The 26,198-nt window shown below is 40.1% G+C and overlaps 1 protein-coding gene across 1 annotated transcript in view; it reads left to right on the top strand.

Annotated features, from left to right (window-relative positions):
* Window positions 1-26,198, top strand: part of THSD7B (thrombospondin type 1 domain containing 7B) — a 755,959-nt gene that overhangs the window by 630,183 nt on the left and 99,578 nt on the right. Inside the window, exons 15-16 of the mRNA XM_036320836.1 lie at window positions 15,245-15,378; window positions 21,700-21,850. Coding sequence (XP_036176729.1) covers window positions 15,245-15,378; window positions 21,700-21,850 — 285 coding nt within the window. The remainder of the gene's footprint in view (window positions 1-15,244; window positions 15,379-21,699; window positions 21,851-26,198) is intronic.

Genomic DNA, 26,198 nt, shown 5'->3' with positions numbered 1-26,198 from the left:
GGAGAGAATGCAGACTGGTGCAGCAACTGTGGAAAGCAGTATGGAGTTACATAAAAAAGTAAAAATGGGATTTCCTTGTGACCTAACTATTTTACTTCTGGGAATATATTAGAAGAAACCCAAAACACTTATTCAAAAGAATATATGCACCCCTGTGTTCATTGTAGCACTATTTAAAATAGCCAAATATTGGAAGCAGCTCAAGTGTCCATTAGTAGATGAGTGGATAAAAAAGCGTGGTACATTTACACCACGGCTGTAAAAAAAAGAAGGAATTAAAAAAAGAAGAAGGAATTTTTATCCTTTGCGTTGCCATGGTTGGACTTAGAGAACATCATCCTAAGTGAAATAAGTCAGTCAGAGAAAGACAAGTACCATATGATTCCACTCATATGTGGAATCTAGTGAACAAAATAAACAAAATAGAAACAGACACATAGAGAAAAGACTGACAGCTGTTAGAGAGGAGGGGATTGGATGATGGGGGAGGGACTAAGCAAAGGGAAAAATAAAGACTCATGCACACAGATAACTAGGGTGATTAGCAGAGGGTAGGAGTGGTGGGGAAGGTAGAAGAAAATGGGGGGGATAAATGGTGATGGAAGGAGACTTGACTTGGGGCGGTGAACACATAATATGATATACAGATGATATATTGTAGAAGTGTATACCTGAAACCTGTATAATTTTATTAACCATTGTCAGCCCAATAAATTCAATTATTTTTTAAATTAAAAAGAAATAAAGAAACTCCAAAATAAATGAAAACTGAAAGAATTTATTGGTAGTCCTACACAGAATACTAAAGGGAGTGTTTCCACACAGAAATGAAGGAGCACCTGACAGTAATTCAAATACAAGGAAGAAATAAAGAGTACCAGTAAAGCTAAAGGTAACTACATAAGTACAAGACACTCCACCCAAGAACAGCAGGACGTACATTCTTCTCATTTTCACATGGAACATTTTCCATGATAGACCATATATTAGGACATATAATAATATCAATATGTACATCTATACAGAAACTTATACATAGATGTTCATAGCAGCATTAGTTATAAGAGCCAACAGATGGAAACAACCCAAATGCCCATCAACCTGAAGAATGGGTTAACATATATGTTATCAAACAACTGCATGTTACTCAACTACAAATAATAATGAAGTACTCATGCTATTGTATGAATGAGCTTTGAAAATATTATGCTAAGTAAAAGTAACCAGATACAAAGGCCATGTATGGTAATGGTACGATTCAGTTAACATATTCAGTCTCTAGAAAAGGCAAATTCATAGAGGAAGAGTGGAGATTTGTGGTTGATATCCAGAGACCAGGGGAAGGAGAGTACGGGTAGTGATTTTAGGAGGATGGGTGATGAAAATATGAATTAGAAATAGCAGTGATGGTTGCACAACATTAGCAAATATATTAAAAACCTCTGAACTCTACACATTCAAGAATGAACTTAATGATATGTAAATTATATCCCATTTTTAAAGAAGGAAAGCAGAAATAGTCAGCAGGCTAAATTTAATCCATGGGCCATAGTTTGCCAACATCTACTTGAGAAGAAAGAATTCATGGCATCTTTCTTTATCTAGCATCTAAGGAGAGGAAGAGTCTTACATAACAGAGTGTAGTACATGTCTGATAAAATATCGCATGAGTAAATGAGTAAGTACAAGAAGTATAGCTGCACCTGTTCAGAGCTGCAACTGTAAAACGAACTATAACTTGGTATCTGATTACACTTATCTTGAGTGAAAAATAATGTTTATGATATTCATTTTCTGTCTATTCCCACCAATATCTTATACTCCACCTTGTATGTAGTAAATGATCCATAAATTAATAATGGTTTTTAATTAAGTCTTTCAGCGTAGAGCACTTTATACATCTCAGCTATAAAATTAGAGACTTTTTCTTTTTAGGAGGAATAATTTCATGCTCAAGGGAAATGTCAAAAATTGATGGGACTATGAAATCTGTAAATACTCCTTTGCATCCTTATCAGAAATAATACTGCTGTTTTTGGAGTGACTCCGGCTGCTTTGCTGGCTTAGCTGGCCCTGGTTGAGTATCTGCTTTCCTCAGCAATGTATCAGGTGCTGTGAACGGTGTGAAAAATCAAGGCATTTGTCTCTCTCTTTCAATGTTACCTCTCCCATGTTTGGGTGTAATGTTGGCAAGTATTCAAAGTTTATTAGGTTCATTTACATGGGAGTGCAAGTATAATTTTGATGAAAATGATGCAGCTGAAATACATGATCATATATAATTTACTTCCAGCTTCAAAACTTCTTCAACTCCATGCCTCAATGCTAATCTTACTCAAAACCAATATTATTTATTATAGCGAACTCTTTCAAAGTGTCTAAAGCTCATGTATCATGCTGTTCTTCCTTTAAAAATAAATTCTAATGTCAGGTTATAAAGAGAAAAGCTAGACCCCAAAAGTCCCTTAAGTGAGCTGCCGGGAAATTAATGGCGGAACCTGAAGCAAAACCCCATTCTCACTGCTTCCTTCATACTTCGCTGCACACTAGGCCACAGATCATCTTTCGCACAGTATAAAGGATCCCTTCTCCCGGCACTGAACTGCAGCCACCCCACAGAGGACCACATTATCAATTTAATGGATCTGACCAAGGAATCCAATAACGGAGGCGGGAATCCAATGCAAGTGGACTACTTGCTGGTGCCCATTTCCCAAATTGCTCTACAGGTGCCCTTTCATCAATCCAAAGCAGTGTCGATGCCTGTTAAGGAGGAATTTTATTTTTGATGAGACAATTTTTTTTTTAATTTAAGTTCTTCATTATTGAATGTATTACATAAGTCTTCTTTTCCCCCTATTGACCTCTCCCCAGCTGCCACCAACCCCCAACACATGCCCTCACTCACCCCCCACCTCCCATCTGTGTCCATTGGTTATGCTCATATCCATGTATACAAGTCCTTCAGTTAATAAGGAGGAATATTTTAACAGACCCCTAACCCCCACCAAGTGAGGTCTAAGCTCAGATCTAGAACCATAAGCCCTATGCTTCCTAGAGTTCAGTTAAGTTTAATATTTATTTATTATGAGCCTGCCATGTGGCCCAGTGCATATCAGATGCTATTTGCAACATAGAAATGTGCAACTCAAGAGATATAGTCCCCTCCTTCTGAGAGATTCAGTTGTCACTGTGAGTCTGGCTCCTTCATGCCAGCAGACTCTACCTTTACTTAGGCATGGTGAGTGCTGACCATGTTGAATATTACCTGCCTTCAAGGGAAGAAAAACTCAATCCTTTTAGAAGCTTGTATTTTCTTAAGTAAGTCATGGCATCCATAACTATGATGTGGATATGGGGTACTACTGCCATTATATTTAGAGAAATCATAACTGAATTCAGAAATGAGAGAACTTTGAACTTACATATGTCTAAGAAATATCAGAAAGACTCTGAATTCATCTGGATATCCACTTTTAAATATTGGGACCAGAGTATAATTATAAACAATTGTATTTGAATTATTGATGCATGATACTAAAATCCTTGTAAAAATAATTACAAAGAGGGCCAAACTTTTAACTTCTGTGGACACCAGCATTATGGTTTGGTCTAGGTATGCTTTGCAGGAAGCATGCACAGAAAGTATTTCTGCAGTTGTTCATTCATTATTTATGCCCATATACATTTATTGAGCTCAGCAGATAAACCAGGGACATGGAGCATAAAGTTTTGTTGTTGTTGTTTTGTGTGTGTGTGTGTGTTTTGGCAGAAGGAAAGGCTGTTTGCAGAAAATATGATTTCTGGAATTCTTAGTCCTCAGTAAATATCTGAAAAGGGCTGTCAGTTGTATGTGCACACTTGTAGTTTTTCAAATAACCCATGTTGTGAGTACCCATGAATATTTTCATTATTTATGTTGTATTTAATAATATTTGTTTCCTAAAATGGAGGCTAGATACAAGTCTGCCTTAAACTATCATTTTCCTTCTGTAATCTTCTGTTTTTATGTTGTAAAGAGCCAAAAAGGCCATATCAGTCCTTGTCTCTTCTTCACTGTCTGCCTCAACGGAAGAATGTTTCCAACAAGATACTCTGTATCCCATAAAGCAACAGCTTTCAATTAGTCCCTAATAAGAGTCTCCAACTGATGAAATTAGGGCGGAAGTCAGTGCCCAGATCCCAATTCATCACCACATAAGGGATTGGCAGGGATTACATTATCCAGTCAATCTCGCCTCTCATTTCTGCAAAGGTCAGGCTGCGCCATCCTTGGTCATAAAACACCACTTGTGGCTCCGCGTTTCACTTTAACTTAGCCCCAGACACATCCGGTTTGTTATGGGAGAACTCACACTGAGAGTTCATATTTTAAAAAGCCATTTGTGCTGTGCCTGGCCTAGTACTTTCACAGGCAAGAAAACTGTTGGTGCACAAAGTAGCTTAAGAGTTGCTTTCTCATATGTTTATCTACAGAAGAAGATAAAGATCCCTGTGTCTGTGTGCATGTGTGTGTAACACAGAACATCTTTGCGCGAATAGTCTCTTTAAGGGTATTTTATAGTAGTAAACTTCAGTTTTCTCTTTTGCCCAGACCATAAGGAATTAATAATTATGTCTGTTTTTTCTTAGATGGAATGATACAGCAATCTCCACTCCTCCTGCTTGTTCTGATAGGATCAATTAGAAATTAGCCAAATTATGAATGGAGTTTGCAGACTATAATTCTTGTTTCTCCTTTCTATATTGGTCTTACTAGGTAGAATCATGGCCATTAAAAAAAAAATTATTGCTTTCAGAGAGGAAGAGAGAGGGGGAGAGATAGAGAGAAACATCAATGATGAGAAAGAAGCATTGATCGGCTGCCTCCTGCACGCCCCCTACTGGGGATTGAGCCCACATCCCAGGTATGTGCCCTGACTGGAAATCCAACCTTGACCTCCCGGTTCATTGGTGGAGGCTCAACCAATGAGCCACACTGGCCAGGCTAATAATGGCCAGTGTTTTATGGCTCCTTCTTTTGTTCTGTTCTCTATAATGGGGTAAGTGATATGCGAGAACTATGATCTGCTTCAGAGCAGGACAGGTTTGTCTGTGACAGTGGTTTAGAGAGTCTAGCATGTGGCCCAGTGTTCTCCTCGCCTGATAAGAAACATGTGAAAGGAATTTCTTATCAATTATGGGGCTTCTTTTTGGATGTGGTCCCGGAAGCCAGTTTTGTGCTTGCCTCCTGAGAATATCCGCAAACCTTCCAAAGCCCAGATTGCTTTTTAGGTCACACACAGCATCCGATATTTCCCAAGCCAGCCAGCATAAGATGAAAGAAGATGGTTAATACATTATAAAAAAGTATCTTTTTGCAGTACCCAAGGGTTTCTGCTGATCTGCTCATTAGCAATGCTCCCTAGAATTCAGGGCATTGGGAGGCTGATGCCTCATCATTTTCTTCATAATTCTGTTGGGGGGAAAAAAGGGGAGGGGTGCTTTAATGCATCCCTAGGTTCTAGAACAGTGGTTCTCAACCTTCCTAATGCTGTGACCCTTTAATACAGTTCCTCATGTTGTGGTGACCCCCAACCATAAAATTATTTTCGTTGCTACTTCATAACTGTAATTTTGCTACTGTTATGAATCGTAATGTAAATATCTGATATGCAGGATGTATTTAGGTGACCCCTGTGAAAGAGTCATTCGACCCCCAAAGGGGTCGCGACCCACAGGTTGAGAACCGCTGTTCTAGAACATACTAATCTTAAATGATTCCCAAAAATAGCAGTGATCTTTGGGTTGACTCTCATTTTCACTACCAAATCTTGGTGTCTCTTCTTCCTTGTTATGTTGGAAGCTTTGTGAAAATAGCAGTCAATCCATAACCATCCCCTCTTACAGAGCCTGTTGCTATTTCTGCCTTTCTCAGCACACTCACACACTCTTATCCCTCTCACATTCAAAATGACACACAGTCCCCCAACTTTATTTGGAGTAGCTCTCTTGATATAAATCTTAAAAGTCTTAGTGGCTCCCACTCTCCACAATGAGATTTTACCCCATCAAGTTTCCCATTTGAGATACTCCAAGTAAAGTTGGGGGACTATATTTCCAAAGTAGTTCATATTAGGTCATTCCTAACTAGGACTACTCTTCCTTGTCCATTCATATGCAGTAGTCCAGCAACATAAACATAGAATTTCTCTGCCTAAGGGGTATGCAATTTAAATTATACTTGCTTCTTTTTATAAATCCAAATTATATTGATTTTCTAGGCATAATTGAAAAGCAAATCTTTTTGAAGCCATAGGCTTCTTGCATTTATTCGGTGAAGAGAAAGTTGCATGTTTCCTAGAATATAGGGATGATGTGGATGCTCCCAACTACTGAGAACCAGTGGGAGCTGTACGAGACCTCTCCTAGCGAAGGCCAACAAGGAAAGCAAAGGTTTCCCCCAAAGCCGCCACTTCTGTTTGACAGTTGCAAGCCTCAGGCTTAAAGCCCTGTTCTCCATTTCTTAATAAATCCCAAACAGTGCTCTAGACCGCTGTGTCTTATTTCCCCTTCAGACATCTGTTTCCGAGGCCTGGGATCTGTTAAGCTCTGCTTTAGCACTGCCTTCTGTCATAATTTATAAAACTGCTGTTACCTGCCAGGAGGCAGAGCAGTCTCCATTTCACACTGCTTTTTATTGCAACAGAGAAAGAAAACTTTCCTTTCTTACCTGATGTCTGGTGGTCATATTCTGGTATCTGGCATCTACTGGTATCTAATATTTGCACTAGACTCCTCCACATTTTCTCTTGGATATTTACGGCAGAAGTTCCCACCCCGAGTCAGGATCCCACAGTGAAGTCTAATTCCCTCTGAGACACATGCCTCTTTTTAATTAAATTTTCTCTGTGCTAAAAACACCTTCTATGCGTTTGTGTATAATGCAATGTTCTTATCCACAGGCACAGCGTTGCCCAGCAGACCTCTAGAACTTATTCATCGCGCATCACTGAAATATTATACTCGTTGATTAGATCTCCTCATTGTTCTCTCCCCTCGGCCCCTGACAACCACCATTCCATTCTCCGCTTCCACAAGTTTGACTACTTGAGCAGCTCATAGATGTGGACTCGGCTAGTATTTGTACTTCTGTGACTGGCTTATTTCACTTTGCATCATGTCTTCCAGGCTTATCTATAACCTCTTCTCTAAAGAACTATGGGCTCAGTTCTGGCAGAGTTTGCTGGAAGTATCAATCATAGTTGACATAGTGTTGCTTTTTTTCTTTTTTACTTCAACATGACTGATAACTTCAGTCTGTTCAATGAAAACCCAGAGGGCCACCAGGCCTGTAGTCCATGGTGTGCTGTGAGCAATCTCCCAAATGCCACCGGATGTCTTGCCGCGGCACAGCATGGCAGTGGCGGCACCCCCAGCGTGTGGGGGAAGGCAGTCCAGATTCTGCAGTGAGTTCCCTTCTCTCCTTCTATTTGCTGTGACTGTTTACATCGTGCTCTGGTGCAGAATGTGGGCCGTGCAGTTCACCTTGCCCCAACTTGGCCATGTCAGTGTGTTCACTCAGTTCTGTGGTACACACCAGGCACAGAGGGAGGCCGATAAGTGTTCATGTTTCATGTTCACACACAGGTGGGTTAGAGCATTACTGCAGATAGCATGCCCTGACAGGACCTGCGGAATGATCATTTTTCTTGCCAATAGTCCATTACTATGCAGTGCACTTCAAGGCCATGGTTTACTTGCATAGTTGCTTAAATACACATAATGAGAAATGTAAATCTTCTGCAGGGAGGAACACAGGGTGTCCCAAAAAATATATACACACTTTAACAGCTGTCAGCTCAATTTTGAAAATGAAATGTATTTTAATAAACACAGCCTTTATAATTATTCAAAGGGTGTGCATACATTGTTTTGGGACACCCTATATAATATTATGCTTAATTGGAGCATTTTTACTTATGTGCATTTATAGATCATCCAAAGTCCATCAGCACAGCTAACAGGGCGCTGACCAAGCCTTTTAGATGAGGGCGTTGGGGCTCCCCTCTCTTATGTACCTTCTATAGTGAATGGGCTGTGTGTGACTTCCTGCAAAAAGGCAGGGGACATGGGCGAGGGGAAGATGTACATGCCTTGTTGTGGTCTTGTTAAGTCTTACTACCCACCCCACCTCCCTCTTCCATTATGGGGAGGAAAATAGGACTATGTGGGTGATGGAGATGCTTAGCTGTGCATGGATGATGGTCTGGACTCTGTGCTTAAAGCTTATCAGTGATATTTAGGGCAGAGGGAAGGGGTTTAGTGCCATAGACTATTAAGAAATGTAAGGTAATAAATCTGGAGCTTAGAACTTATCAGCAAAAAGTATTCTTTAATATCCACTTTTAGCAAAAATGGCTCTTCTGTGCAACATATCTTTTATCAAAACATAAAGAGTAATGTTCTTTTAGGGCATAGCCTGCTAGTTGGTCCATTTCTTCCCTTCTTTACATGTAAAGGCAGTGGTTCCCTGTGGTTTTGATATGAGGAATTTATGTTCTTAACCTACATTGAAAACTTTCTAATCAGTGCTTTCAAATTCAACAGTTCTTTTACATGCAATGAAAACTTCATTAATCACAACATGGTATAAATTCATTTTACTAGTGGTGGTAACATGTCTGAGATTATATTATTCATTAAGACCACAGATAGAATTTGCTGGGGAATGCATTCGAGGGCCCCTTGCACCAATGCTGTAGTTCTCAGGGTCTGCACATCCAACTGGAATCTGCAGTTTTTAAGAGATGGAGAACTTGCCGAAACCGGTTTGGCTCAGTGGATAGAGCGTCGGCCTGCGGACTGAAAGGTCCCAGGTTCGATTCCGGTCAAGGGCATGTACCTTGGTTGCGGGCACATCCCCAGTGGGGAGTGTGCAGGAGGCAGCTGGTCGATGTTTCTCTCTCATCGATGTTTCTAACTCTCTATCTCTCTCCTTTCCTCTCTGTAAAAACTCAATAAAATATATTTAAAAAAAAAAAAAGAGATGGAGAACTTACTAGTAGCTACCACCATTATTATTCTGATAAACATTTTATTGGCTAAAGTTCAACAATTTACTTGTCAATAAATTTTTCAGGTAATGATGATTTAGTGTTATTAGGTTTATTTTATATTTTTAACATCAAAATTGAAAACAAAACGTATAATACTTAAAATCAGTGGTGAAATTCACAAAGCAGGCATGGTGATCAGCTCAGAGCATCCCGAGGAAGTCTTTCGTTTGCTGTGCTAAAGAAGCGAGTGTGTGAAATGCCCAGGAAAAGGCCTCAGACTTGAGCATCTGGCCTATGGATCCCTGGACTCCCCTGCGTATGGATCCCTGGACTCCCCTGCGTATGGATCCCTGGACTCCCCTGCGTATGGATCCCTGGACTCCCCTGCGTATGGATCCCTGGACTCCCCTGCGTATGGATCCCTGGACTCCAGGATCTCCAGAAAAAGCCTTACCTCAAATGGAGCACTCTTGAGCAGCCCATAGCACATGATGACTTGTTTTTCCCATAGATAACAATTTAAAATACTTGTGGATGTTTTTTAACGCACCATCTTCACACGAGGATGACAATCATCTAAAACACTTAGGCCTGCTCTTGCTTTATACGTGAAAATTAGTTTTCTGAGACACTTTTTGGGTTTTTGAAATTGTGAAAGGAAACTCTAGCCAAAGGCAAGGAATGCATTGCTCATGCAATATTTTTGCTATATAAAGTAATAGGCATCATCTACTACATAGACATCTTTGAACATTCTCTTCTTGGTTTTCCCTTTTTGGGAATTATAGATATTAGCATCACCTTTGTCACTGAGAAGATACAGTGGGGCCTTGACTTACGAGTTTAATTCGTTCCGAGACCGAGCTCGTTAAGGAGCTCGTTAACTCAAATTACTCTATCAACTCAATGCAAAAAATCGGCGGAGAAACAGCTGGTATCTCAAAAAACTCGTTAGTCGGGACACTCGTAAGTCAAGGTCCCACTGTATTGACTGTCTCTCAGAGCATGGCGATGTGCCTGAACCAGCTAAACAGGCAGCCAGTGCACAATTAGCATCACCAGATTGGGATACTCAGTCTCACTTTGGGGACCAGCCATGAATGACTCACTTAGCTTCTGCAAATGTTAGTTATTTTTCCCTGTAAATAGAGGTCAGACCAATATTGTCTAACTCAAATGACTGTGATAGTCAAGACCTAAAACATAGAATGTCTCTTATAAGCTATAATCTTTTACACAGCATTATGGTGCTGACCGGGGACTGTGATGGGCACAGTCAAAGCTCCTGGGTCCAATTGCATATGTTACACTGTGAATAAACAGACTTAAATGCATGGTTAATAAAAATGGAAGCGAAAAGTTAATTGGTAATTGTGTAAATGTGATACTTTCCAGTCAGTCAGACAGGTCCTAATGGAGGAGAGTATAACTTAAGTTTCTGATTGAACAAGAAAAGGGGCAAATTTGGTAACTTGAAGGAAGGTGTTGCCCAGAAGATCCTTCTGAAGGGAAGCATGAGGCCTGGAGGAGGAAAGAGGGGAAGCGTAGATAAGGGATGAGGACCCTAGGCCTGAGCAGAGGCAAGTTTGCACGCCTTATGTTAAGGGCTCACATCTGAAGGAGAGGGGAATCCTTAATGCTATGTGAGCTCATCACTCCAGGGGACCAGTTCCTCCCCCCTTCCCATGGGACAGCCCCTGACTATGGCCCCAGATAGGCCTTTGAACCAATTTTCAAATGTAAAGTAGCCACAGAGTCCTTGGACTTGATAGTTTCACTGGAGCAAAGGGTTGCCGCTACAGGAAAGCTGAGACCATGACTTTTCCTTGATTTGTCTTTGTTATTATTGTGCTTGGTGGATTGTTTGCCTCGTCTGAGCCCTTGAAGCCTAAGATTCTGATATGTAATAATGACAGTAACTGATACCCAATTAGATTCCAATTGTTTCCCCAACTGGAATCACTCTGAAGTTGAAGAGTGGTATCAGAAACCAATACCAAGTTAAACTGATCCGTTACCATGAGCAGTGGCCTACTCAATAATTATTAAGATTGGCTCAATGAATCCACTTATGATTATGACTCCAGAACTATCAAAATATAAAAACAGAATTCCCCAGTGAAGAAGTAATAAATAGGACTCATTACCGGGAGAATGTAACGTTACCTCTCTCAGAGGATCTAGACTTTTCAGTGGCATTTTTAGCATTGATGACCCTATTAAACTCTGTTATTTTCTTCCTAATTCATGCCATTAAAACATGGTTTTCATTTAACTTCCCCATGGCTCATTTCTTTCCTTCAGAACATTTCCATATGATTCCCTGATAAAGCCCATGTTTTAACACACTTTCATTATAAAACTGTAATCAGCAACTGAGTAGCAATATGAAATAGGGAGAACATAGAGGGCTGAAAGGGGAAGAAATCGGGCGTCTGGGTACTTCATTTTTTAATGTTATTTTATTGTTTAAAGTATTACAATTAGTAGTAAATATGTCTCCTTTTTTCCCCATTGACCTCCCCCCAACTTCCCCTACGCCCCAGCACATGCTCTCACCCTCCCTCCCAGTGTCTTGCGTCCATTGGTTATGCTTATATGCATGCATACAAATCTTTCGGTTGATCTCTTACCACCCTCCCCCCAGTCCTCCCTTGCCTTCCTGCTGTTGTTTGACAGTCTGTTCAATGATTCTTTGCCTCTGTATCTATTTTTGTTCATCAGTTCATAATGTTCTTTATATCCCACAAATGAGTGAGCTTCCTTTTAGCCTCTTCCAGGTGTTGTGGATTCTCTAGTTAGGATTCCTTTGCCTGGTGGACAAGGCTCTAAGGCAGCCGTGGGCAAACTACGGCCCACGGGCCGGATCTGGCCCGTTTGAAATTAATAAAACTAAAAAAAAAAAAGACCGTACCCTTTTATGTAATGATGTTTACTTTGAATTTATATTAGTTCACACAAACACTCCATCTATGCTTTTGTTCCGGCCCTCCGGTTCAGTTTAAGAACCCATTGTGGCCCTCGAGTCAAAAAGTTTGCCCACCCCTGCTCTAAGGAGACAATTCTCACAATTGTTAAGGGATGGCCTTTTTTCCATTAACAAAATCATCACGTAGTGCCTTTTGACAAAATAGTGATTGCTATTCTTCACCAAAGCCCATAATGGAAAGAAAAGTTTTCATTTCTATTCCTTCTTATTGTCCTTTGAGCTTTGTAAAGTACCTCTTACATGTTCCATTTAGTGGGCTTATTTTCTCTAGAAAATTAACTAAGTGTCATTTAGCAACCTGGGCACATTCAAAAATTAGTTTAATTCAAGTGCTTATTGAGCACTACCCTCGTCTCCCTGTCTTGTGAAATACAGACATCATAGAAACGTCGTCCCTGCCTGCCTGCGACTCACATATTTCTTTTTTAAGTAGTCACATAAATAACACTGCTATTCCAGATCTGACTCCTGGTTAAATATGCTGAGAGAAAAGCATATGTAGGTATGGAGAATACAAATTATGTTTCTTTGAGCATATTCTCAATATTACTTAAGATAAAAAGTAAACAGATATGGTATTAAGACTGAGGTAAAAAAAAAAAAAAAAAGGTGGGGGCTATGCTCATATGAGAGAATAGGAACATATAGATCAGTGGTTCTCAACCTTGGCTGCACATTAGAATCACCTCAGGAATCATTCCTAGGTGATTCTAATGTGCAGCCAAGGTTGAGAACCACTGATATAGAGGAATCAAAGTGATGACTTTTTAAATGTGTTTGCTCCCCTAGAACCCACCGCCCTAGCCACCACCACTGTCCCCACCCTGTACATGTGCATGTGACATTATAATGTAGCTACAAGTGTGCTTAAAACTGAGACTGTCACTTGAGTACCAAAAGCAAGGAAACATGGGAAACTGGAAACATGGGGAGAGCCTTATGGAAGTGGTGGGGTTTACTGTGGGTGTGCTTTGAAGGAAGGGTAGCGATTTATCAGCTAGAAGTGACAGTGTGAACGTCATTCAAATGGCTGATGCATATGGGGGGCATGTCAAGTAAACCCACGGGACTGGAGAACCTTCTTTAAGAGGAGCTATTTTTCCACCATTAATCAAGAATGTGGTCACCGTCGTCCTACATAGACCTACTCCCTGTCTTCCAGTAGCTTGTCACCGAGGTTAGCTACTCTGCCACAGGTGGAGACGGCTGGTGCATAAAGAATAAAAGCAGTAAATCAATCTATCACCAAGCGTTCAAGGTTTATATAAGACGTATATGCAACTAACACTTTTTCATTTTCCATCTGACCTTGGGGCTTTTGATGGCTGGAATTATATGCTCTGCTTAGTATCGATAGTTTTAGAAAAATAGGTTCATCTCAGGGAGGTGAGCCCACATTTGCTTACAGATGGACACATCAGGAGGTGTGGGGGAAATTGTTTTTAATGAATTTCTTCTCCATCCCCTGTTTGTGCAAAGTGATTTGATAGACTTTCTTGTATCTCATATGCAAATCAACAAGCTTTCTTTGAATTGTCTGATGCATATTAAGGAGCTTATAAAATGAACCTATAAATTTAGTGAGAGCTTCATGTCCAGGGTACAGTTGGGTCAACTAAACCTTCAATGGCTGTCAGCCCTGTTTCCTGGTGTCTGTTTGGGTGGAGTCATGTCTTTTCAATTTTATAGATTTTTCTCTTACCTCTAGCATCATCTGAGGTTTTTTTTTTAGCATTTTCCTCCCTTACAAGTTATTCTAATGTAGGCACTGCTCCTAACCCTTTCATTTCATTCTTGTCGGCATTCACAGCAAGAAATGTGATTCTTTTATGACTTAATTCCTACTTTTCCCACACCCATTTCCACTTCTATTTTCCATCTCCTTTCATTTTGCCCTCACATATTTTTCACTTCGTGGTTTCCCTTATCCGTGTGCAGTCTACATGAGAGCCAAATAGAACCCCGCAGATAAAAATAGTTTCTGACATTATTTGTGATTCCAAAGATGTAGTCTCGCAAATAACCTTTTCTCGTTTGATTCCCGTCTAACATGCTGACAGTGCTCCAATCTCGTCTTCTGATTATCCCATTACATAGTGCTTTCCCCTGCATTTAGTAGAAACTCAGAAGTAATGGTTCTATTTGGATAGCACTGCCTAGTCATCATTTACAATTTTATGGAATTAGAAAGGCGAGGGGAGGAAAGGATCCAGGCTTACGTTCTTATTTAAGAGGAAAGGCATTAATTAACTATTTGGGTAATGGGCTGAGCTACTCTTTATCAGCAGGCTAAACGAGAGCCATCGTTGTGGGCTAGAGCAACATATCACGCCAGGGAACGGTTTTTTTCTTACCAAGGAAGAACACTGTGCTCTATATTGAGAACTAATACGTTTTAAATTCAACCTCTAAGGGGCAGACAAATTCATTTAACTACCCATCAATTTCAGGAATAAAATAATTACAAACAGATAGGAAGTAACCTAAGAATTAATTTATGGCATCCAGTGAATTTACCATGACATTGTAGGTATTCTCAGTCAGCAATCATGCACAGCCTCTGACAGTTAGATAGCATTTGTTGTGTGTGTGTGTGTGCGTGCGTGCGTGTGTGTGTGCGTGCGTGTGTGTGTGTGTGTTTTAGCTATTCTCTGAACACATCCTACAAATAGCTACATTCAGATGAAGCCACAATGCCCAGGAGGCTAAATGATTGCCTGCTAGCGTTGATCATTTGGGAGCCTAAAAAGAAATTTTCGGTGCAAAAATACCACTTTTCTTATGCATTCTAAAAACCTGTTATGTTCAGGAGTAAATTTCCCTTCCATGTATTTGTTTCAATTGACATCTTAAAGTACATCTGAGAATACAATACACCATGTAATTGAGAGCTGAACCGGCTAATAGATGCTGTGTGAGCTATTTGAGGAAACGAAATGATAATGGAATCCCTATTCTCACTGATGGGGAATGACTGTCCTTTGTTCTCTTCTGCAAAGGCATACCCTCATATCTTAGTTGATTTCCCCGGTATATTTCTTTAGGCAAATCCGTAATTTCAAAGAAGCCAAATATATCTTGCTTTGAGGGATATAATTGGCCGTTTGGACCAGAGTGTGGTTCTCAGATTATGCTCAGCAGGCTTTACAAAAAGAGAGGCATTTTTTCTATAACTTGGGTAGTTTAACATACTTTTCCCCTTTGCTGTTCTCCACAGGTGCATGAGGCAGTCCCGTGTCACAGTGAGCGCAATCGGTATTCCTGGGTTGTAGAACACTGGTCCCCATGCAGAATCCACAGCGAGCTGAGGCCCCTGCGCTGTGGTGGAGGAACGCAAGCTAGGAGAATCAGGTGTGTGGGACGGAGGCCTTTGGGGAAGGGGGCAGTGGGGCTCCGGCACTTCTGTACAAACAGCAGCGTTCTTTGCCAAGCACACTCTGACGTTCACACAGTGTACTCTGGCTTTTGCTCATCTTTAAGAATCCATGGAGCGCACGTGCCCTCCACTGCCAAAAGGGGGTGAGGATTCCTCAGCAATGAAGCCACCATCCTGGCCGTTTCCTTCCAATGCCTTTGGTGGGCAGCCGATGGCATGGAGCGGCTGGCATCCCTCGGCTGACTCCTGGCCATCACTGTTAACAAACTAGGAGATTTGACCGTGTTGCCATGTTTCTCGTACGAAGAGGAGATTAGGACATAGACACACCCAGAGGAAGACACCAGGTGAGGGCCCAGTGAGAAGAGGGACACCCGCAAGCCCAGGATGGGGACCTCAGGAGAACCGATTCTGCCAGCACCTTGCCCTCTACTGCTAACTTCTACATTGTGAGAGCATACATTTCTGTTCAGGCCACCCAGTCCGCGGCGTTTTGTTATGACATCCCTTGCTAACTCACACATACTCACTGTGTCATGTGATTTATGTGCATGATCACATTTACTGGTAAATATGTGAAGCGGATTTTCCAGGTATTTTGCAATGCAACCATTATTGAGTTTAATAGCATGCTCTTCTTTTTTTCTTAAACCTCACCTGAGGATATTTTTTTCAGTGATTTTTAGAGAGGATAGAAGGGAGAGAAGGAGGGTAACAGAGAGAGAAGCATTAATTTGAGAGAGACACATTGTTTGCCTCCCGCATGCACTTCTACCAGGGTTGGGGATGGCAACCTGACACCAAGGTGCATGCCCTTGACCGAAAATAGAACTCATGACCCTTTAGTGCTGGGTCAGTGCTCTAACCACTTAACCACACCAGCAAGGGCAATAGCATGCTGTTGTAATACATGAAACGGCTGATCTGTTCTCTTTCTTAAAACCTACAGACTGGAGGACATCTTCATGGTTCATGAATGACTGCTGTCACTTATTAATTTAAAAAAATAGCCTTTGAATCTTTGCCTTCTATGATCAAGCACTGTTCCAGGAACTGGGGATAAGGTGAACAAACAGTTCCTGTCCTCAAAGACATTAGTAGCAGAGAAAAAGTAGACACATAAGTAAATATATTGGAAAGTCTTTGCTACTAAATGCCAAGAAGAAACATAAAATTGGGTCAGAGAGATGACGGATACTATTTAGGAGAGGTTGACCAGCAATATTTGAGGAGAAACCCAAATAAATGAGGTTCTATAGAAAGCGGATTCCAGGGAGGAAGACGCATCCAAACCAGGAACCTTGTGGGCTTGTAATAACAAGGTAAATAACAAGCTTCCCCATGTGCTGGTACCAGTATTTAAATCATGTAGTCTTCTAGAACAAGGTAAAAGGAGATTATTCCTTTTGCTATCCTGGAAAGGGTAAAGAAAATATGTATATGTGTATATGTGTATGTATGTGTGTATATATATACATATATATATCCGTCCCATGTTCAATGGCTGTTAAATCTCATTGTTTACCCATATCTTCAGAAAAAAATCATTTCTACTGTCATGGTAAACAACCTGCTTCCCTATTTATAATGGTCTGGCCCTCTAGCAACTTCAGCGCAAAATTATAGCTAATTTGCCTACAAACATTAGGTGGTCATAATAATCTGGCCACTCAGTGTATATGCCTAAGTGACCATCACAACCAAACAGACAACCGAATAGGCTACATGGGGCGACCAGGCGGGCAGGGGGGGGGCAGTTAGGGGCCACCAGGCTGGTGGGGGGGGGCGGCAGTAGGGGGCAACTAGGCTGGCAGGGGGAGAGTTGGGGGTGACCAAGCCAACAGGGAGGGAAGTTAGGGGTGATAAGGCAGGCAGGAAGGTGAGCAGTTAGGAGCCAATGGTCCCGGATTGGAGAGGGTACAGGCTGGGGCTGAGGGAACCCCCTCCCTCCCCTGTGCATGAATTTTGTGCACCAGGCGCGCCCCCCTCTCTCTCTCTCTCTCTCTCTATATATATATATATATATATATAGAGAGAGAGAGAGAGAGAGAGAGAATATATATATATATATATATATATATATATATATATATATATATTCTCCTCTAGAGGCTCCAGGAAGGAATGTAGCTCTGACAAAGCACCAAGTTAGCCTAGTGAGATCCACACTGGATTTCTGTGTTTCAGAATGATCAGATAATAAACGTACATTGTTTGAGATATTAAGTTTGTGGTGATTTTTACAGTGTGTTACCTTTAACTTAAATTCTTGTTTTCAGTATGATATTAAGGGACTGTGTATTTTCTAATCAAAAGGACCTCATTATGACCCCTTCTAGCTAATAAACTTTCAGTTCCCTGCGTTGGCAGAGAGGGACTATCACTGAGCTATGTAGATTAGGGCAGGGGATCCCAGGGACCAGCTACTTAAACACACTTTCAATAAATTCTACAGTTTTTCAGCCTCTTTCATTCATATTTTCAGGTGTACTTAGTGACACAAATTCCCAAATAGCTCATGTGTTCTGTGGTGTAAATGGAGGTACTTTCCTGTTTTTCCTTGAAGAATTCGTATTCAGCTTTCCTGGTGTGATAAGGCAGTTAGCACTAGCCCATCCATTTTCCTTTTGTTGCCTTTGTCTTCTTGTTCTTTGTCCTCACAGGGTAATGCCTTTTCCCTCCCTCTTGGTGTGTGTGTGTGGTGGTGTGTGTGTAACAAATTATTCTGCTATTGTTTTTGTGGCATATTGAGATGAAAAAAGACTGATGCATAACTTCAACTAGTCACCATTGACCAGAAGTAGCCTTACCTCTTCTTCTCAGTGAAATGATAAAAGGACATCAGCTGAGAATATGTGGTCAAAATGAAAAGCAATTTCCAGCTTTAAATTTGTCCAGGGAAAGAGAAAAAAGCCACCTTGTGGTCCCTCCTTCCACTATTGACTGTTACTGCAGGAGAAATTAAAGTCTAAGGATAACTCTGTACCATGCCTCCCTATATAGGAAATCATTACAAACTTATGTCTTCTCTCTGTCTGCCGTTTTCTCCTACCCTCCTTTATACATTCCTTTCCCATTCCTTAGCACCTAATAAAGTTTATTTTATTTTATGCCTAGTGATTGACTACAATTTTCCTAAAATTTTAAACAATTATTAATATATATATATGTAAAAAGACTCCTACTATGTAGAACAATTCACTTCAGCACAGCATGATGTGGGGAGTACCAAAAGCTCTCCTGCACACCCCCCTTAAGGTGTTTTCTCCATGGCTGTGGCCCTGTGTCTGAAATACCCAGGCCAGCAAGTGGCACCTTTTATCCCATCACCATGGTCACCTTTACCTTTACTCTGATCATTATCACTCCAAGGACATATTGGTAACAATAAAGATCCTGCCTGTCATTGTTTCAGTTGTGTGCACCAGCCTCCAGGCAAGGGCCTGGTGCACTGTAAACCCTTAAAAATATTTACTAAGTGAATTATTACTAACAAAGAATAGCATTTGATACCAACACCTAGCAAAAGAGCCTGTACATACCAAGTCGTTATTAAACACTTTTGAGAAAATATTTTTTAAATAATCTAATTGATAGCCTATATAATAAAACGCTAATATGCAAATCGACCAAATGGTAGAATGACCGGTCGCTATGACGTGCACTGACCACCAGTGGTTGGATGCTCAACGCAGGAACTGTCCCCTGGGGGTCAGTGTACTCCCACAGGGGGAATGCTGCTCAGCCGAAAGCCAGGCTCACTGCTGGTGAGTGCAGCTGCGGTGGTGGGAGCCTCTCCTGCCTCCGTGGCCGCAAGGATGTCCAATTGACAACTTAGGCCTGTTCCCTGGATTGCGAGAGGGCGCAGGCTGAGCTGAGGGACACCCCCCAACACCAAGTACATGAATTTCATGCACCAGGCCTCTAGTCCCATCTAATAAAAGAGTAATGTGAAAATTGACCATTACTCCCACACACAAGGTGGCCACCCCCATGTGGACACAAAATGGCCAGCACAAGATGACCGGCAAGGGAGGACAATTGTGGGCTATCAGGCCAGCACGGCAGGGCAGTTGGGAAGGACCAGGCCTTCAGGGGAGGGCAGTTGTGGGCAATCAGGCCTGCAGGGGAGGGCAGTTGGGGGGGGACCAGGCTGGCAGGGGAGGACAGGGGCAATCGGGCCAGCAGAGGAGGACAGTTAGGGGCAATCGGGCTGGCATGGGAGCAGTTAGGCATCAATCAGGCTGGCAGGGGAGTGGTTAGGGGTTGATCAGACTGGCAGGCAGAAGCAGTTAGGGGAAATCAGACAGGCAGGCAGGCAAGTGGTTGGGAGTCAGCAGTCCTGGATTGTGAGAGGGATGTCCGACTGCCCGTGTAGGACCGATCCTACCAGCAGTAGGACATCCCTCAAGAGGTCTCAGATTGGAGAGGGTACAGGCTGAGCTGAGGTACACCCCCCCAAATTTCATGCACTGGGCTTCTAGTATAATATAAATACAGAGAAAGATCACATCATAGGGGCATAGCTGGATGACTTTTCATAATGTGAACACACCTTTGTAACTGCCCAGAGACCAAGACACAAGATACTGCCAGGACCACCTAAGCCCCTGTCAGTCAGTAACCCCAAATGTAGTCACTATTCTGACTTCTGAGACCACGGAAGAGTATTGTCCACTTCACTTTATATGAATGGTATTATAAAGAAGGTTCTTTTGTGTCTAGCTTCTTTTGTTTAATATTATATTTATAAGCTTTACCCATGCTCCTATATGCAACCATAGTTCATGCATTCTCACCACTGTATAGCATGTAATTGTGTTAATTTATCACAATGTATTTACTTTATGTTGCTGGCTGCATAGTCTAGGTCAGTGGTCAGCAAACTCATTAGTCAACAGAGCCAAATATCAACAGTACAACGATTGAAATTTCTTTTGAGAGCCAAATTTTTAAAACTTAAACTATATAGGTAGGTACATTGCTATTAACTTAATTAGGGTACTCCTAAGGCTTAGGAAGAGCCACACTCAAGGGGCCAAAGAGCTGCATGTGGCTCACGAGCTGCAGTTTGCTGACCACAGGTCTAGGTGAACTGTTTCTAGTTTGGCTGATTATGAATAGTGGTGTCATGAACATTTTCAGTCATAGTATGGTGCATGTTTTTCCACATTTGTTTTGCAGAGGAATATAAAATTGGGATTGTTGGAATACACTGTATGTGTATGTTTACTTTTAGTAGATACTGTCACCTAATTTACCAGAGTTTGTGCTCCAACTAGCAGAGTTAGAAGAGTAAAAATTTCTCCACATTCTTACCAACGTTTTGATATATATATATATTTTTTTGTTTTTATTTAAGCCATTCTGGTGGATGTATATAGTGGTATAAGACTTGGGTTTTCATTTGATGGTATCAACATCATGATCATTTATTTAACTTTCACCAGCAATTTATCTCAAAGCCTGACACCAGGGAGTCCAAACAACTATAATGTGTGCATCTGTATCTTGTGCACAAAAATGCTTGCTCATTGTCCTTTGGTTTATGGCAGGGGTCCTCAAACTTTTTAAACAGAGGGCCAGTTCACTGTCCCTCAGACCGTTGGAGGGCCGGACTATAGTTTAAAAAAAAACTATGAACAAATTCCTATGCACACTGCACATATCTTATTTTGAAGTAAAAAAAACGAAATGAGAACAAATACAATATTTGTATTTGCATGTGGCCCGCGGGCCTTAGTTTGAGGACCCCTGGTTTATGGCATCAAAACTTCCTATTGATTTACAGAAAACAACTAAAAGAAAAACATGTTCAATTAATATTCACTTTACTTTGTCCTGACCTTAAATGTGTTGGACACAGATTAGGGAGGCATAGATGATATGATAAGAGATAGAAGTCTAGGGAAGGTTTGAGGGAATCATGGCAACCAGAGGTCCTGGCTATTACAAAGTGATGGGTTCATTCTGAAAAGGAGCACCTTCAAGATTTGCTACAATAAAAAGAAAATTCACTCTGTGCTGGACCTGAGCAAACATACTGTAGGTCTCTTTAGAGTGAGAGGTGTTCAAGGACAGTAGTTATCTCTGGTCCCTGTTTATCTTTCCTGCTCTGCGGAATAAAGGGGTCAGCACAGAGTTATCACTCTGTGAAGGCCCACTGGAATTTTTTTCCTGGTTTCTCTGCTCATTTTATGTTATGTTTGAGGAGTAAGTATGATGCCTCATGGCTATTTTAAATGTACTCTCTACTGTTTGAAGTAATCACATTACGTTGTGGTCTTGCCTCACAGATGTGTGAACACGGCCTCCAGTGAAGGTGGGGCAGTAAATAGCAGCCTCTGCAACCAGGACGAGATGCCCCCAGAAACCCAGCCCTGCTCCCTTCTGTGCCCCAGTGAATGCGTCATGTCCGAGTGGGGAACCTGGAGCAAGTGCCCACAGGTAACTCTCTGCCAGGGCCCTAATCCCATGGTGCGGCCTTTGCTAGATGGTCACAGTGCTGCTCTCAAAACCATTCTTCTAGTCCTGGAGGAAAATATTGTTCCCTAAGAAAGGAAAAGAAAAAGAGAATTCAGCTATGAAGACTGAGCAATTTAAAATGCCAGTGCCTCTTTTTAGGCATTTATCAAGGGAACCAAAGAGGGAAAATGAGCCTATAATGATGATGCTAGGATTCGAACGCACTCCCATTGTTAAAGTGGTCTCTTAAGTACTCAAACGATTCTCATTGTCATCTCTTGGTCCTGTTCCATTTTTATCGTGGCAGAATCAATTTTATCTTAGGAGCTCAAATCCGCTGTGTAATTTAGCTTCTGTTAGTGATGATCTGTTTTTGTCTTTTGCTGTTGTTCCCAAAGATGTGGTGTTCTTTGGCCATATTTTCCCAGAACTTAACAAAAACAAACCTGTTTTGAAGTCCAAAGAATTAGCCTTCATTGTTCTTTTAAAAAAATGAAAACATAACCAAATATGCCAAAATGAATATTCTTCAAGTAATGTGGTTCACTTTAATATTCTCAGAAGATAAATTTCAATGTTGTATTAGACTTATATTTCTGCCTAAAGCACTAAAAAATAAAATTAGGATAAGGAACATATTATATGGGTCCAAATATGAGGAAGGAAAGTAGGATCTTTGAATTCAATGGTGGTACTGATGTTTGTGGAAAGCTTGTATAAAATCTTCATACAAATGAAGTCCATTGTACAGATGAAGAAACTGATCCTCAGGCAGGCTAAGTAGCTTACACGAGGGTCCACAGTGACTAAGTGATGCAGCTGGGCATGAACCTTATTCTCTCTGAGGAAGCCAGAGCCTTTGCTCTCACAACCTCGGTTCACTTCTCTTAGAAGAATTGAGGTAGATTTAGACTCAATATTTCTCTTGCTTTAAGATGCAACATTTTTTAAAGAACAAAGTAAGTTATTTTAGCAAGTTATGATAATCTGTATGATTATACCATGACTGAGTACATATAATCACAGTTTAGAAAGTGTGGTAGCCTACACTTTTTATTAATCAACTTGCAGAAGAATTAACAACCTGAAGAAGTTTAATTAAATGTAGAGGCCGTGATTTCTCTCACTTCTTTTTTTCTAATTTGCTCACAGCAGAATCCATTAAGCTGTGAGCACTTTGCAATGAAAATGTTGCCCTCTTAAGTCAAAGTGCTGGCTACTAAGTGAAAATGTTTGCTGGAGGAGTGTTTTGGCAGTGTCGGGGTGACTGGCGTTGTGTGCTTGCTTCTTTGGGTTCTAAGAGACACTTTTCTTTAAGGTTTGCTTTTCTAAACATAGTCACTCTATTTTTTGAGTGTTTGTTAATTGGAGGCAGAGAAAATATTTTAACCTCCTTTTGTGCATCTGGAAGATGACATAGGTACTTGCTTGTCACAATGGGGTTGTCCTTCACCAGCTTATATATCTTTGAAGATATGTAGTAATAATGATAATAATAATAATAATAATAACAATAGCAATAATAATAATAATAGCAATAACAATAATAGTTATGACAACAGCAAGAACAACTTCCATTGAGCACATCTTCAGTAAACAACATTGTGCTGGAGTTAAACAACGCTATGTTCTGATGCCAGACATTATCCATGGTCACTCAGTTCTGACAGAGCATGTTTTTCCTCAGATGTCCCTCATTCTCTAGTATAAATAAAGACTTTAAAGTGGAAAAATGTTAATTAGTACTCACAACTTATAAGTTTCCCTATCTCTATATATGTTGCATAATTTTAATAAATTGCCACATCTTAGCATAATGCGCCAACATCATAGATGCTTAAACAGTACTTGGCAATGATCATGATCATGATAATGGCAAAGTTAGCAAGCTGGATCTTTATGACTAAAGTGTAATTAGCACATTAATGTGCATTTTCTGAGAAAAAAATAGAAACAATTATTGTGTAATTGCTCTCTATACTGTGTTGAATCACAGTGCAATATTGGCCATTATTCTACCAAATTCTCTTTCGATAGTCTGCAGTGTGACGTACGTTAATGGAACCAATTCACTATGTTTTGTTTTTTACTCTCCTTTGTTTTCTTCCCGAGGCAGTTCTTTAAAACCAAACACTTAAGAAACAAAAAACAAAACAAAAATAAATTTTAAAAAAAGCAGAATATTTCTGAGATAAAAATATATCTATATTTCTTTTTTTATGCTCCATCCCAGAGATTGCATTTTGGTAGGTCTGGGGTAGAGCCCGTCAATTTGCATTTCTAACAAGTTTCCAGGTGATGCTAATTCAGCCACTTTGGAGAACGCCCTTTGGGTCACAAGTCTCTTGGTCATTACATTCTAGTCATGTTCTTTCTCAGTATCACTTTAATGACAATATCGTGGAAACTTAGCTTATATTTACAGATGCTTTCCATGTGCTAGACAATGTATTCAGCGTTTACTTATTATCCCATTTAATCTGCATAGTGTCACTATTAAATACATACTATTATTCCTCCAATGTATAGATGAATAAACTAAGTCTCAGAGAGGGGTTAGTGACCTGTTGCTTTTTTGTGCTAGTAAAAGGCACAGTGACTATATAAGCCCAGGTAGTCTATATAGGGTGGGACAAAAGTAGGTCTACAGTTGTGAGTACCGAGTTTATTATTGTATAATTGTTTATTAATTATTGTATTATTTTCCATAAGAACAATTGTAAACATACTTTTGCCACACCCTATACATTTCTAATCTCTACAAAGGAAATAGAAGTTACACTTCCTGTCCTTGAGAATATTATAGCCTATCAACTCTGTTACCTGCTTTTTTGCTTTACTTTGGTTATGGATTCGTGAAGTTAAGATTTTTCAAATTGAATAACCTACCTCATTTGAATAGATTGCCAAGTAAGGGAAGGAAGGACTCATGAAAGGATGTGGTCTAATGTCCTGGAACACTTGGCTGTGTGATTGTGGCCAAGTTACTTAAGTCTCTGAGCTACAGTTTCCTTTTAAGGAAAATAACAACGACAGCTGTTTTTTCCTTTTTTTTTTTTTAATGATTGAGAAAATACATATAAAGTGAACAGCACATAGTATAATTTAATACAAGTTTGTTTTAAAAGCTGCAAATCATTGTTTTCATTGGCTGGGAAACAGAAGATAGGTGGCCATACATTTTCTAAGCCATATAATGAATATTCCTTCCCCCACACAAAATGAGTTATTACTTGATCTTAAAGAAGTGATATGTTACCTCCTTTGCTAGAAAATGTCTTATGCCTAATTTAAGAGTAGTCCCCAAAAGTAAGGCATCAGAAAGCTAACTTTGAATGGGTTACTGACCAACGTACTCCTAATTGCAAGCCATACCAAAGAGCAAAGAAGACAAAGGCACTAAAGATTGTGTCAGGACCATTTTATCTGTATTGGGAAGAACTGGGGACTAAATGGGTCAAGGAAAAACACAGTTCAAGGCAAACTTTGAAGAAAAAGGAAAACCATGATTTTCACGTTCTTACTGTCATAATATATATATACATATACAGGGTGTCCCAAAAATTTATATACATACTCTAACAGCTGAAAGTTCAATTGATGTTTTTTTTTTCTTTCCAGATTTAACCCATTGGAATTATTATAATTATTCAAAATGTGTATACATTTTTGGGACACCCAGTACATATGTAAAATTTATTTTTTTACTTAAATACTCACTATTCTAGCATGCTTTAATGTAAAAGGAAACATGGAATTTGTACATCAAAAACCCTTGCAATAGTGTTTATTCTTTAAATACTTGTGTATAAATACACATGTGTATATGTATCTATACACATATGTACAAATATACAAATGTATATATTTAACAGTTTATTGTTTGTCACCCTTGATTCCTATTTTCTCTACCTAATTTTTTTAGTTTTTATCTTTATTTTTCATCTTTATTTTTCATACTTCAAAATTATGTTCATGAGAATTCATAGAATTATATATTCTTCAGGAGATGTTTATCAATTTCTGATTTCAGACAGTGTTCAGCCCCTGATATATCTGAACAAATATATGGTTCTCTTCATTTATGCCACCAATCCCTGCAGAAAGTTTCCTATAAATAATACAGATTTTCTATTTATGACTCTCCTTGGAAACTTGACAAAAGAATATCTTAATCAATCATATTAATAGAAAAAAGCAAAGAGGATCTTGGAGAGGAATTACCAAACTGATACATATTTTACAGAAGCAAGCTTTTGGAATTCCTCTCCAGAAAGAGGACTCAAGTTTAGCAAACCCATTTGAACTTGTATTGATTCACTTGAAGCTG

This window comes from Myotis myotis, unplaced genomic scaffold (genome assembly GCF_014108235.1).
Source record: "Myotis myotis isolate mMyoMyo1 unplaced genomic scaffold, mMyoMyo1.p scaffold_m19_p_8, whole genome shotgun sequence".
NCBI classification, from domain to species: domain Eukaryota; kingdom Metazoa; phylum Chordata; class Mammalia; order Chiroptera; family Vespertilionidae; genus Myotis; species Myotis myotis.
Note: the sequence above shows the minus strand (reverse complement) of the source record. Positions and strands in the feature narration are given on the sequence as shown.